We start from the raw sequence: 12,309 nt of genomic DNA on the forward strand, positions 1-12,309 counted from the left end.
AAAACGGGGACAGCTCTAGTCGACTCCAAAAACCTGGACGTCCAGACACCCAACCGTATTTTTACAGAGTCAGACAGAAAGTGAAATTGCTTGGGTCTGTGGCAACTACGGGACAAGTCAGTGATTCCCGAAATTTAAAGCGAGTGACGTTGCACGACGCCGACCATACTCCTATTGGTTGAAATGCCGGCTCCTCAGATTCTCTGGCATCTTATTGGTCGGGTGGAGCTATGGGGGCATGTCGCCATGCGGATGGTGTAGCCGGACGGACGCCGCGTCTGTTTGTTATTGAATGGAAATCCTTTTTATGTTGCAATATTCCTACTTAGCACACGAAAAATTTAATGTATTTGTTTGTATCTTCTATTAACTTTTTTGTTTTTATTAGCATGTAATTACGCAGTTTTTTAAAACATCTTTTAATATTAAGGAGCTATTTAAAAGTCTTAGTTAAAGCCCTAGGCCTTGAGCAGGCGCCGGTGGTCGATTTTAACAATAGCCGAGGAACAGTCACGTAGAAGCGGGCACAAATTCCTCCATGAAACCAGCCCGCAGAACCTCACATCCATCACAGCAGTAAATAAACAAAGGAAAGAGAAACGACGGGAGCCCAGCCCGGATGGTGCCCGGCGTTTGAGGCGTTTGGAGATCACATATGGACAATTCCTGATTATTTTTCTGGGCACACACAATAGAAAATGTCTAACGGTGCAGCGGGGAGCGGGGGCTTAACCTGGGTGGTAAGTCATATATGATTACTAACGTTGTAATTCACGTGTTATTACGCACATACTTCGCGTATTAAAGATTACAAACACTAACGTTATGTACTCACGCGTGTGCTTTAACGTTAGCCTTTTAGCTGCAATATTCACCCAGTTCAACATAAATGATCCCACAGCCTCATCTGCATCTCTTTATTATTCATGCAGTGAACATAATATTAGTTTACATCTGTTTTTAATACCTCACATTTAATCAATTTGTGTATAAAGATAATGATTTGAATCTCTTCATGGTGATGTAGAGGAAAGTTCTTTTGTGTTGATTCTCAGCTGTGAATAACTCTTTCCACTGATTTCAACTCTCTCATCTTTGTTAGAGTCAAACCTACAGATATGATGTTTACACATCAACAGACGGTTGCTCTGTTACAACCAAAACTCCAAGATAATGTGCTGATCTTGAAACCGGGACATGGTGGAAGGGTTTATTTGGGTTTGATCATTCAAAGCCACAACAATAGGGCAGTCCATGGAGAGAGAGATGTTTATTATAATAACTAATCTCAGGCCAGTACTAATGAACTAGGTTACTATGAATTCAAATTACTGATTTTAACAGATATATGATGTGTAGATTTTTGCAAGTGACATTGTTAGACTTTATAAATAATGTTGACCCAAACATGTTATGTTACACATATTATTTACTTTTTTTTGTACATAATATTTACACATTTGTAATAGGAATCTTATATTCACAAATTATATTTACAGTTAGATTACAGCCCTTGCTATGATAATTAATTTCAGCCAAAAAAAAAGAAAAGGATTCTGCTATAACGGCACCTTAATAAATGTGTGTGATGCCGTTTGAGTCACTGGAAAATGTGGAAATCTCACATCATGTTAATTCAGTGTAATCTAGGAAATAACAGCTCAGAGAGTTTTATAAAGCACTGACATTACACTGTTTTGAAAATAATTTTTCCAATCATAGACATGTTAAAAGATTATAGGGTGGGTTCAACAAACTACAGACTAGACAGACAGATAGATAATATACACCAGTTCATGCATGATTTTACAGAGATTATCTATTGCACAAGTATATTTGCAAAGCAATTGTTAATCCAGGCAATCTAGATGATTCACCAAATATTTCAGCTTCCTTTTGTTTCTGTAAAATAATTCCAACCTCAAAAGCAACTAAAAGGTTCGCAAACTTTTTGAGAGAACCACTTGATAGCCGCGGACAAGTTTAACAAAGTTGCATGGATGTATCTAACAACAGACCCTCTTTGACAAGAACAATGGTGCGAAGAAAGAGGAAGTGAACGGCCGGGGAGATGCAGGGAAGAGTGAGGCGGGCAAGAAAGAGAGCTCTAAGAAGATGTCAGTGGAGAGGATCTACCAGAAGAAGACTCAACTCGAACACATCCTCCTCCGTCCAGACACCTATATCGGCTCCGTGGAACCCGTCACTCAGGTAACAGAAAACTTTTATCAAGATCAAGATTAGAGATTCAGTCTAAAATTTAGACTGACGTTCAGAAAAATGTGAATCCAACCTTTTATAATGAAACTCATATTAAGACAGAAACAAATTATTGATGTTATGCTTATAGTAGTAGAATTACTGTTGAAGTAGATGTTTAACTGACTGATTGACTTCTTCAAAGCTTGTTTCAGTGTCATCAAATGCATTTTAATTACTTTATATAATACTCAAGTGATTGTGTGTTCTACAGCAAATGTGGGTTTTTGATGAAGAAATTGGAATGAACTTGAGGGAGATCACATTCGTCCCTGGATTATATAAAATCTTTGATGAGATCCTTGGTAAGAATTATGTCATTTTCCTTTCAGTGAAAAGAAAAATCAGGATTGCTTAGTGATCATTTGTTTCCACTTCATTGTTCAGTAGTCTTCATTAAACTTAATTTATAGCATTTCACCAATAACAGATGTGCTCAGAAGTTATGTTTTTCATGTTATTCAACCATTATGTTGTGCCATTCAATTTTGCAATCCTTTCTTGTCTCACAACTTGCAGGTTTGAAAGCATTAAGACACAGAGTGGTTTTTGTATCTTGTAAATATCTGTAGCAAAACTTACATAAGAATTTGGAAGTTTTGTTCATTTCTCATTTCAGTGAATCGATTCAAAACTGATTCAACCATTGTTTTGCATCATCCCTCAAAAATGTTCACAAGTCTCAGCGTGGCATTTCTCATATATTTAAATGTTTTAGTAATATTATATGGAGTAAAGTAAATATTGCTGTTCTAAATAAGTACTATAATATTTGCTGTAGTCAGCTGACAATGTTTAAGAGAATTCTGAATGTTTCTGCAGTTTATGTCAACATTTTGCAGTACAAAATGTTGTTTTTTCCAAATAATTTTGAAATGTGTTATTTTTCTTATTAAAGGTGGGGTATGTGATTTGCAAAACGGCCGGCAGATTTTGAAAATACACAACTCAAATGGTCCTACCTTCTTTCCTTTGACTCCACCGGGTGACCCATTCAAAGAACATGAGGGGGATGGGGGGAGGGGGGTATGGTACGAATGTTTGATTGACGCACTTACTGTCCACTGATTCTAGGTGGTCTTGGAAATGATTGGCTGGAGTTTTTCGAGTCCTGCCCGTTCCACAGATGATTAAATTGCTTAATTTTCATTTCAGTGCTTCTAACTCAGTGGCTGTAAGGGGGTTAGGAATAGGATTTCAAGTGATTTTGAAAAAATGCCCAAAAAAGAGAATTACATACCCCACCTTTAATACTATCACTAGTAGTAATTATATAGATATTATCACTATTAGGATTGTTTTATAGGCAATCTGCTATTTTTCAACATCTGTATGATAAATGTCTGTGATCTTTCATGCTGTAACCAGTGATTTTCTTTACCATCAGTCAATGCAGCTGATAACAAACAAAGAGACAAGAACATGACCACCATCAAAATCACCATCGATCCGTGAGTGCAGCTTTAACAGTCTCATTCACATCTGCTCTGATTAAAGACTGACTCTAAATGCTCTTGTATCAAGTAAATGTTGGAGCTGGCAGACAGTTGACTACTGCAGTGGAAAATGTTGATGTGATTGATTCTTGGGAGAGCATGCAGTGGGTGTTACGATCTAATATAGTCCCATGTCTGCTCATTTCACATTCACTTCACCTCCTTCACACACACACACACACACACCTGCATATGTGGTTTATGGTGACTCTCCATAGAAATAATGTTTTTTTCTACTGAGCTATTTTCAATCCCTAACCCTAAACATAACCCATACAGAAACCCTGTGGTGTTTTTGGAATAAAACACACCATGTAGCACAAGTGTGAATCTTGCAAATTCAATTCGAATTCAGACGGTAATGATTCGATTATTAAATGATTCTCGATGCATCATGACCTCCAAATCTTTAATTGAAATACACACAATTAAAACTCTTTCTCTTTCAGCTTATTTATTTACCAGCTGTTATCAAACTTATTCACATGTCAAATTACATGACAACCTCTCTCCTATCATCGTAAAAATTATTATATTCCAAAGCTTTATCGTTTTGTATGTTTGGGTTACGGGGAAACAGGAAGTGTTTACGTTGTAATACCAGTGTAAAAGTACACACTTTTGTCTTCATAAACCATGTACACACACACACACACACACACACACACACACACACACACACACACACACACACACACACACACACACACACACACACACACACACACTCACACACACACTCACACACACACACATTCTTGTACATCTATCTTTATGAGGACATTCATTGACACAATGCAATCTCTAGCCGCTTACCCTAACCTTACCCATCACAACTAAGTGCCTAACCCGAACCCTTACCCGAAATCTACCCTTAACCTAATTATAACCTTATCCCTAAAACCAAGTCTTGACCCTCAAACAGGCCTTTAAAGGGGTCTCAGAAAGTGAGGACCGGCCAAAATGTCCTCACTTTACTCTTTTTTGTCCTCACTCCAATGGTCTAAAACTCAAACTGGTCCTCACAAAGATAGTTGTACAAGTTCACACACACACACACACACACACACACACGCTCTGCATCTGTCTGTGTTTGCTGTCTCTTAATATATTTGCAGATTTAGTCACTTTCTTTGGACAAATATTTTTATAATGCTGAACTGTCCTAGGCAGATGTTTTTGTATACTGTCCTTTTCTTAAACACAGAAAGACATACTACAGTTCTTCTTTTGAGGGAATTTTAAATATATTTAAAATTTTAATAATATTGTAGCAACAGTCTGATCTTGTTGGAAAACACAATTTGTAAATTCTGAAAATTCTGTTTCTTTGCGTTGTAATGTTTTGTCCTCCTGGTTCTAAAAGAGAGTCCAACACCATTGTCGTGTGGAATAATGGGAAGGGAATTCCTGTTGTTGAACACAAAGATGAGAAGATGTACGTGCCTGCACTGATCTTTGGACACCTCCTCACCTCTAGCAACTATGATGACAATGAGAAAAAAGTCACAGGTAATACAATCACGCCCTGTATACTGCAATTGTGCAATGGTGTATCTTCAAAAACTCCTCTGCTGTGGAGTTTGTTTTTGTTGGTAGTGTTTTGCTCGTGTTCTGCTGGTTATTGAACTTGTCTGTGTCACAGAATGGTTAAGCAGTCTAATGGGTTGACCAGTGTTGCATAATTAATCATATTTAACACAATCAATTATTAATTATAAATTTGATTAAAACTGTGTTGGTGCAGTGTTGGTGTTGGTGCAGTGTTGCAACTGCAGTGTTGGTGTGCACGCAAACACAAATATCACAAAAAATTGGTGAATAGATAGACAAAATAGATTGGTGTTTATGGCTTAAACTGGCTTTAAGCCTGCCTTAAATTAATGCTTGACATTTCCTCACTCAGGCAAGGGTGATTTTTGAGTGTGGCTCAAGCTGAACAGATGCTGAACACAGTGAGACAAAAATGCACTATAAACCTATTTATCAACATGATCTTTTGCAGTACAGATGTGAAGCAGTACAAAATACTGAAATGAAGCTGACTCACTCTGGAAGATTAAACAAATTATATTCTAAGTGTTACGTATGAGCAGGGAGGAGGAGAAGTGAGAATCCAGATGCAGCAAAAAGTTTATTCCAACAAAAACAAAAACACACTCACACAAACAAAGATAATCCAAACCAGAGACGGAAACATAATCCAAACAGGGGAACCAGAGACATAATCCGAACAGGGGGAAGCCAGGAACGCAACAGTTTACGCAAAGTGTGAAGACATGTAAGGGCAACGATAGACAAAGACAACTGAAACACAGGGGTATAAATACAAGGGCTAACAAGGGACAGGTGAAGGTGTTTAGTTACTATGGAAAATGTGAGGGTAACTACGGAAATTAAACAAAGGAAACAGAAACTAAACGTAGGAAGACAAAAAAACAGGAACAATAGGTACAAAACGCTGCAAAATAAAAGCCCATTAAACAAACGCAAAAACCACAAAATCAAGGCAACATGTAGGCTAACACTAAGATTTACAATCAAAATAAAATCCAGTCAGTTTTTAAAGTTTACGTATTTCAGTTAGATGACAAATTATCATCAAATTAAATGGAACAATCTTTAAATGGTGTCATGTTAATATACAGTCTACTTTATTCTAGAGAGCTGTTATGATAAGAATGTGCAGTCTGCTTTTATTATATTTGTGACATAGGAAGTTACAAGATCATCATCCAGTTACTTCTTTGACACCCTCAAGTAGCAAAGAATTTTAGACAATACATTTTTATGTATGTGGTGCTTACCTACTTAACCATATTTTGGGGACACATTTGAACGTGGAAGAGAGCTAAATCGGACAAAACCTCCCTTTCAGGAAGTCCTCATTCACGAAAACTGTTCAAAATATATATATATTTTGTTCAGTTAAAAAAAAAAAAAAAAGGTGTTTTTTTTGTGTCAATTTGTGTCAAAGTGGACAATTTTCAATATTTTCCTTAAACCACAAACAAACAATATAGGCCGGGAGCCAGGTCCACTCCTCAGGATGTTTTTTGCTACCCTTTTTTTCACTATTATTTCCTATTATCTTATACCTTGGGCCATCACAAGTTGATAATGAGCACCCCCAACTCGGCCCCGTTTGGTCTCAGGGGCCAAAAAACACCCTTTTTGGGAAAAGCTTTTGGCGGAATGATGTAATTGTGAATATAAAGGTACTGCAGCTACATAAATGGCCATATAACCCTAATATTTTGCATGGTGTATCCTGACACATAGGGGAAACTAGCAGAAAAAGATTCTGGGCATTGCTGCCTTTTTTCTGTCAAATATCACCCTCAACATACCCCAAAAGACTAAATAATGGCTGTCCGCCTGACAAATTGTCATCAAAAGTGATCATTTTCAAGCATTTTATTATATATATCACTGCCTCAAATGTACATGAAAAACTTCCCAAGTTTATAAGCTTCAATTTAAGTCCAAGATTACCTTTCTATCTAGAGGATTATAGCTGGTATAACCAAAGTTCTCCACTGTACCTCAAATCGGAGAAAACAGAACTTTCAAGCATTACCATTCCATATTGGATTAAGCATTATTTTTTTACATATGAACAATGTCAGCGCCCCTATTTTTGAGAATTTTCTGAAAATGACATACCCAAATACAAATGTCTGTAGCTCTTAAACCTTATGGTCCACATTCATAACTCTGATCTTTTTTTAAACTAGACACTTGAAACTTTGTTACACAAGAGTCATTATAACTCAAAGTAGTATAGGAACAGAGTAAAACAAGGTAAAATTTACATGAAAGTGACTCACGACTTCTTTGAATTAACTTATATGTTAAGGGCCTGAAAACACCATAAAGATAAAATTGAATGTCTGACCACGTTTAGATTCAAATTTGAGGATGATACTCCCAGAAATGTAGTTTCTGTAAGCTTTTATTCAAGAAAAGTATAGGCGTCCTTTCCAAAATGCAATTTGGAGACTCCAAATGGACACCTGGCACCCAACCACTTGACCTAAGGAGTAAACACTACATAGGCCTACTACATACATGTATATCAATTCAGAACTGTTCTGCCCTTCAAACCACACAAGAAAAAAACGATTTCAGCACAACATTTGAACATTTGAACAAAATTCTCTTTATTTTGAACAATTCTAATAGCAAAAACAGTGATTACTCACTATATATATTTACATTCCAGAAGTGATCCTTTTCAAACTAATGTATAAAATACAAAAAAAGAAAATAATAAATGTTTTAGAACATTTCTAATTACAAACGTGTTTTTTAATCAAATAAATTGCAATAAACTGATCATTATAATGAATATCCTATTACTTCCTGCTGCTCTTCATCGCTGCTCTTCATCTTCTGCAAAAACACCTCCAAATCTCTTCTGTAGTCGACGATCCATGATAGAGATGCTCAGATATATGCTTTGGAGTAAATCCGTGCGTTTATGCGTGCTCCATGTGTCAAAACATTGCGTGTATATGTGTGTTTACAGTCTATGGTCGGCGAACTGTGTGTGTGCTCGTGTGCGCGCGAGTCCGAGTGGCGAAAGCGCACATGTGAATGAAAACATTGCGCACTTGAATTTGACGAATATGCTTGCATAAACTGTCTATCACTGCAATCGATTTTAGTTGGCTAATACTCCCATCAATCAAAACTTTCCTGAATAGACATTGGCTGGCTTTACTCAGGCTTTTATCCAGTCGAAATCCCAGGTGCGAGATTGACAGCGCGCACAGCCTGTCAGGCACTCCCTTACTGTTTTGGTCAGTAACAAAGCCTGTCTCATGTCTCATTCGATCCGGAAGAGTCTAAACTACGGGGGTGAGATGGCTTTTGAGTGTTGGAATATGCATTAGTATCGATATTTCTTTGAAAATGAACATGATGAGAACTCTATCTCGAAAACGCTCATGCAAACAAAGGAGGATATTTCATTTTTTCCCCTATTTTTTCGTTGTTTTGGATTAAAAAGTGGGATGCATTTTGAAGAGTGGACCCTTACATTGCAATGTATGCTGTTGTTTCTTGGATTCGTCCGAACTGATCTGAACCATACGAGGTGAAAGATGAGTATAGCGGTTCATTTTGGTCTTTTTTGCATTTAATTTAACCCTTTCCTCTCTGGTGTATTGATTGCAAAAACAAGTTTAGAACATGATTCTTGAGTGTTTTAGCTTTCAAATGATGCATAGTTTATGATTGTCAGTTGAATATTTGTTATAAAACAAAGCTTAAAAAATTAATAAAAGTATAGCCATGCCTCCGACGGCCCGCCCACGGGCCGATGCTAGCTAACAGGTTAAACAAGAGTTGAGACTTTACTTATGAGCTATACTAACTTATATGAAATGAATTGCATGAAAAGTGAGTAATGTTATGCCCCTAGGTCAGGGCTATTCAATTAGCTTCATTCGAGGGTCGGATTATTAAACCGAAATGTTGAGGAGGGCCGGTGGGTTTAGCTTATTTATTGAAACATTATTTATTACTTATTGAAACATAACAGTATCAATAAATAAGCTAAAGTAAACCTAAAAAAGTATTGTATTTACTTGGAAATGTGGTACCCAACAGTATGCAGATTTATGAGTATTTAATAAATCACTTATTTACAGCTATGTACAAAAATATGAATTATACAAGATCATAGCTATTGGTAAGAATTATTTTATTTATAATTATTATAGGCTTAAATGAAAATATTCTTACAGTGAGACTTGATAACCACAGGTAAAACCATATATGGTTACTCACTCACTACCACTGTATAACAAAATGCCTAAACACAGGTAAAAACTATACACAAAATGAATTGTATATTCTTCTACCAACCTAATTAATCTACTGCAATATAGGCATAAATGACTATAAGTTAGTATTCAGTATAAATATTCCACATTTCTGCCCAAACCATAGTAAATTACTACAGTACAATTCATGGTAAATGTAAAGGTGGTGATTAGGGGATTTAAAGTCTTCTAACTTCGTTCATGGCACAATGTTTCTGCTGTTTACCTCATCAGGGGTCTCATTTATAAAACTGTGCGTAGGAACCTTACTAAAAGTGTACGTGCGCCTGAAAGCCAAAAATTGCGTACGCAAAAAAATATTCAGACTTAAAAAACCGTTCGTACGCCAGAACCTGCGCAGAATTCACTTTATAAATCCCAGTCAGCGGAAGATTGTGCGCACATGCGTCTCCTCCCCGAAATAACCATATATGGAGCTTACAACGCCTAGTTTTACTATGCAGATCCTCATCTGCATATCATTTGCATATGATTATTCATCCACGTGATAACGTTTAACAGTACAAGACGCATTACATTAATAAAAATCAAGTAGTTGCCTATCCTTGCCTTGTTTTTGAATACATAAATCAAATAGTGTAAAATACATTTCAGAGAAAGTTTTTCTCAATTTTTTCAACTGGCCGAATTGTATTTTTAATTGATTTATATTTTAATGGAAACAGGGTCTTTCAGGGCCTGTTTTGTGCGTACGCAACGGTTATAAATGAGGCCCCAGGTGTGTTGGGAATGTTGAGGCTGTTTCATCTGATTTAAAACTAGTTAAATCATCGAGTGATTTGTGGTTTGTAACAGAGGTGTGTTGAATTGAACCACTTCTCACTGGATGTCGCAATGCTGTTTAATAATAGTGTCCAGGGGCCTCATTTATAAAACTTTGTGTAGGATTTGCGTCAGAAGTGGCGTACGGATGAAACATAGGACGTGCGTACGCACAGAAATATTCGGATTTATAAAACCGTGCGCATGCACATCCTATGCAGTTTTCCCTTAATAAATCACAATCAATTCTAAATGTAGCGCAGCTTTTGCGGCTTCATGTCACGCCCATAGTTGCCCATAAATAGTCCGTGAAACGCCCACAAGTTAATATTCATCGATTGCGAAATCATGGCAAACACAGGAAAACCAAGAAACGTAACTTCACTCACGCACAAGCCTGAAGCGCATGATCAGCCATTGTGCGTCATTACGCATTGTGATGGCATCATGGCATTTTATTACCATCCATTTGATTGCATCTGACAAGCTACAGATGTGTTATGAGGATGAATTGCATAACATGCTAATATTATTGCAGAACATATTTATATCTTTTTGCAAATATCTGTTAATTTGCATTTCTGTTGTAATCTTCGTTTGATTTTGTTTGTTTTACACTGCAGATCGATCAAACGGGTGTTCGTGTAGGCTGTTAATTGTAAGACTTGCTTTGTGAAGTCTTCATGTTATTTATGAGAGGCAGTATTGCCATTTCTTTTACACAACGGTCTACAGTTTCACACACTTTCACGTGTTTCTTCCATCTGCCGATGGTGTCGCCATTTCTCATTTCACCCGTTTTTGTGCGTACGCCTGGGTCAGAGTTTGCGTGAAGGACCGCACATTTTCCCGTCAAGTTTGCTTTTTATAAATACCAATTATTGCATAGAGAGCGGCGTACGCCTTCTTTTGTGCGTACACAACATTTATAAATGAGGCCCCAGAACCAGGAGTAAACGCAACTCCTTTAAGCTTGCGTTTCGTTATCCACTGGGCGGTGCTGCGTAGTTCAAAGTAAACTAAACTGCGAGTTGAACTGAAGCTAAACTGAAAACAGCGCTATTTGTTCTATATTTGTTGTTACTGACCGAGAAACAGCTTCAGGTGATTCAGTGACAGAGCGGTCCGAACGAATCTGAATCGTTTCAGACCATAATGCAAGCGCATTTAGCCAATTCATGGAAAGGAAATAATTGAACCAAAGATCGAACAACAGATTCGCACCATTCACAAATGATTGGTATCGCTGGTTCAGTCGACAGAAATACGTGACACACATAATAACTGCTGAAATATTCGGACTGAAAACGTTTCTCAGGTTAGTCGGAGCGTTCATGATATGCACAGTGCGTATAGACGTACAGCTGCATGCGCCACTACGGCCACTCGCATATCTAACCAAATGTAGCCACACCGCCAGGAAAAGAGGCGGAGGGAGGTTGGGAGAGCCTTTGGGACAGATAGAGATGATTGGCGGGCTGTATGTGGCCCACATGGCTGCCAATTGAATAGCCCTGCCCTAGGTGGACTGGGGTCAGGGTGCAACATAGGGTACATTCACACAAAGTCAATTAGCCAAATGTGAGATTTATTAAAGTCCACAAAGTCCTCACAACACAAGGAATAAAGATGACCCTAGTGTGCTCTCTGTTATCAAAAAGCCAACCTTCAATAGAGTAAACGTTAGTAACCTTCTGTACAGGTAAACATTGTTTACAGCCAAATGGCGAAACGTCTCGGTTACATATGGTAACCCTTGTTCCCTGAGGGAGGGAACGGAGACGTACGTCGTGACCGACTGATAGGAATCTAGCTAGAGAGGCCAATCTACTTAGAGTAAAACTAAAACGAGCCAATACACATTTGGATGCAGTCATTTGCATCAACTGTTAAGCTTCGCAGCACAGGTATATAATGAGCAGCAGGTGCGAGGTGAGCTC

At 37.6% G+C, this 12,309-nt stretch overlaps 1 protein-coding gene across 2 annotated transcripts in view; it reads left to right on the top strand.

Moving 5' to 3' along the window:
* The first annotated feature begins 224 nt into the window (after window positions 1–224).
* top2b (DNA topoisomerase II beta) overlaps window positions 225–12,309 on the top strand; it is an 88,874-nt gene continuing 76,789 nt past the window's right edge. The window contains exons 1-5 of one of the 2 annotated variants that reach the window (XM_084132013.1): window positions 225–740; window positions 2,032–2,211; window positions 2,474–2,564; window positions 3,647–3,710; window positions 5,122–5,267. In XM_084132013.1, the coding sequence (XP_083988139.1) occupies window positions 699–740; window positions 2,032–2,211; window positions 2,474–2,564; window positions 3,647–3,710; window positions 5,122–5,267 (523 nt within the window). In that variant the 5' untranslated portion in view covers window positions 225–698. Of the gene's footprint in view, window positions 741–2,016; window positions 2,212–2,473; window positions 2,565–3,646; window positions 3,711–5,121; window positions 5,268–12,309 lie in introns of both variants that reach the window. The other variant, XM_084132012.1, reaches the window with a different exon arrangement.

The sequence above is a fragment of the Abramis brama genome (assembly GCF_963993115.1).
Source record: "Abramis brama genome assembly, chromosome: 12".
Lineage (NCBI taxonomy): Eukaryota > Metazoa > Chordata > Actinopteri > Cypriniformes > Leuciscidae > Abramis > Abramis brama.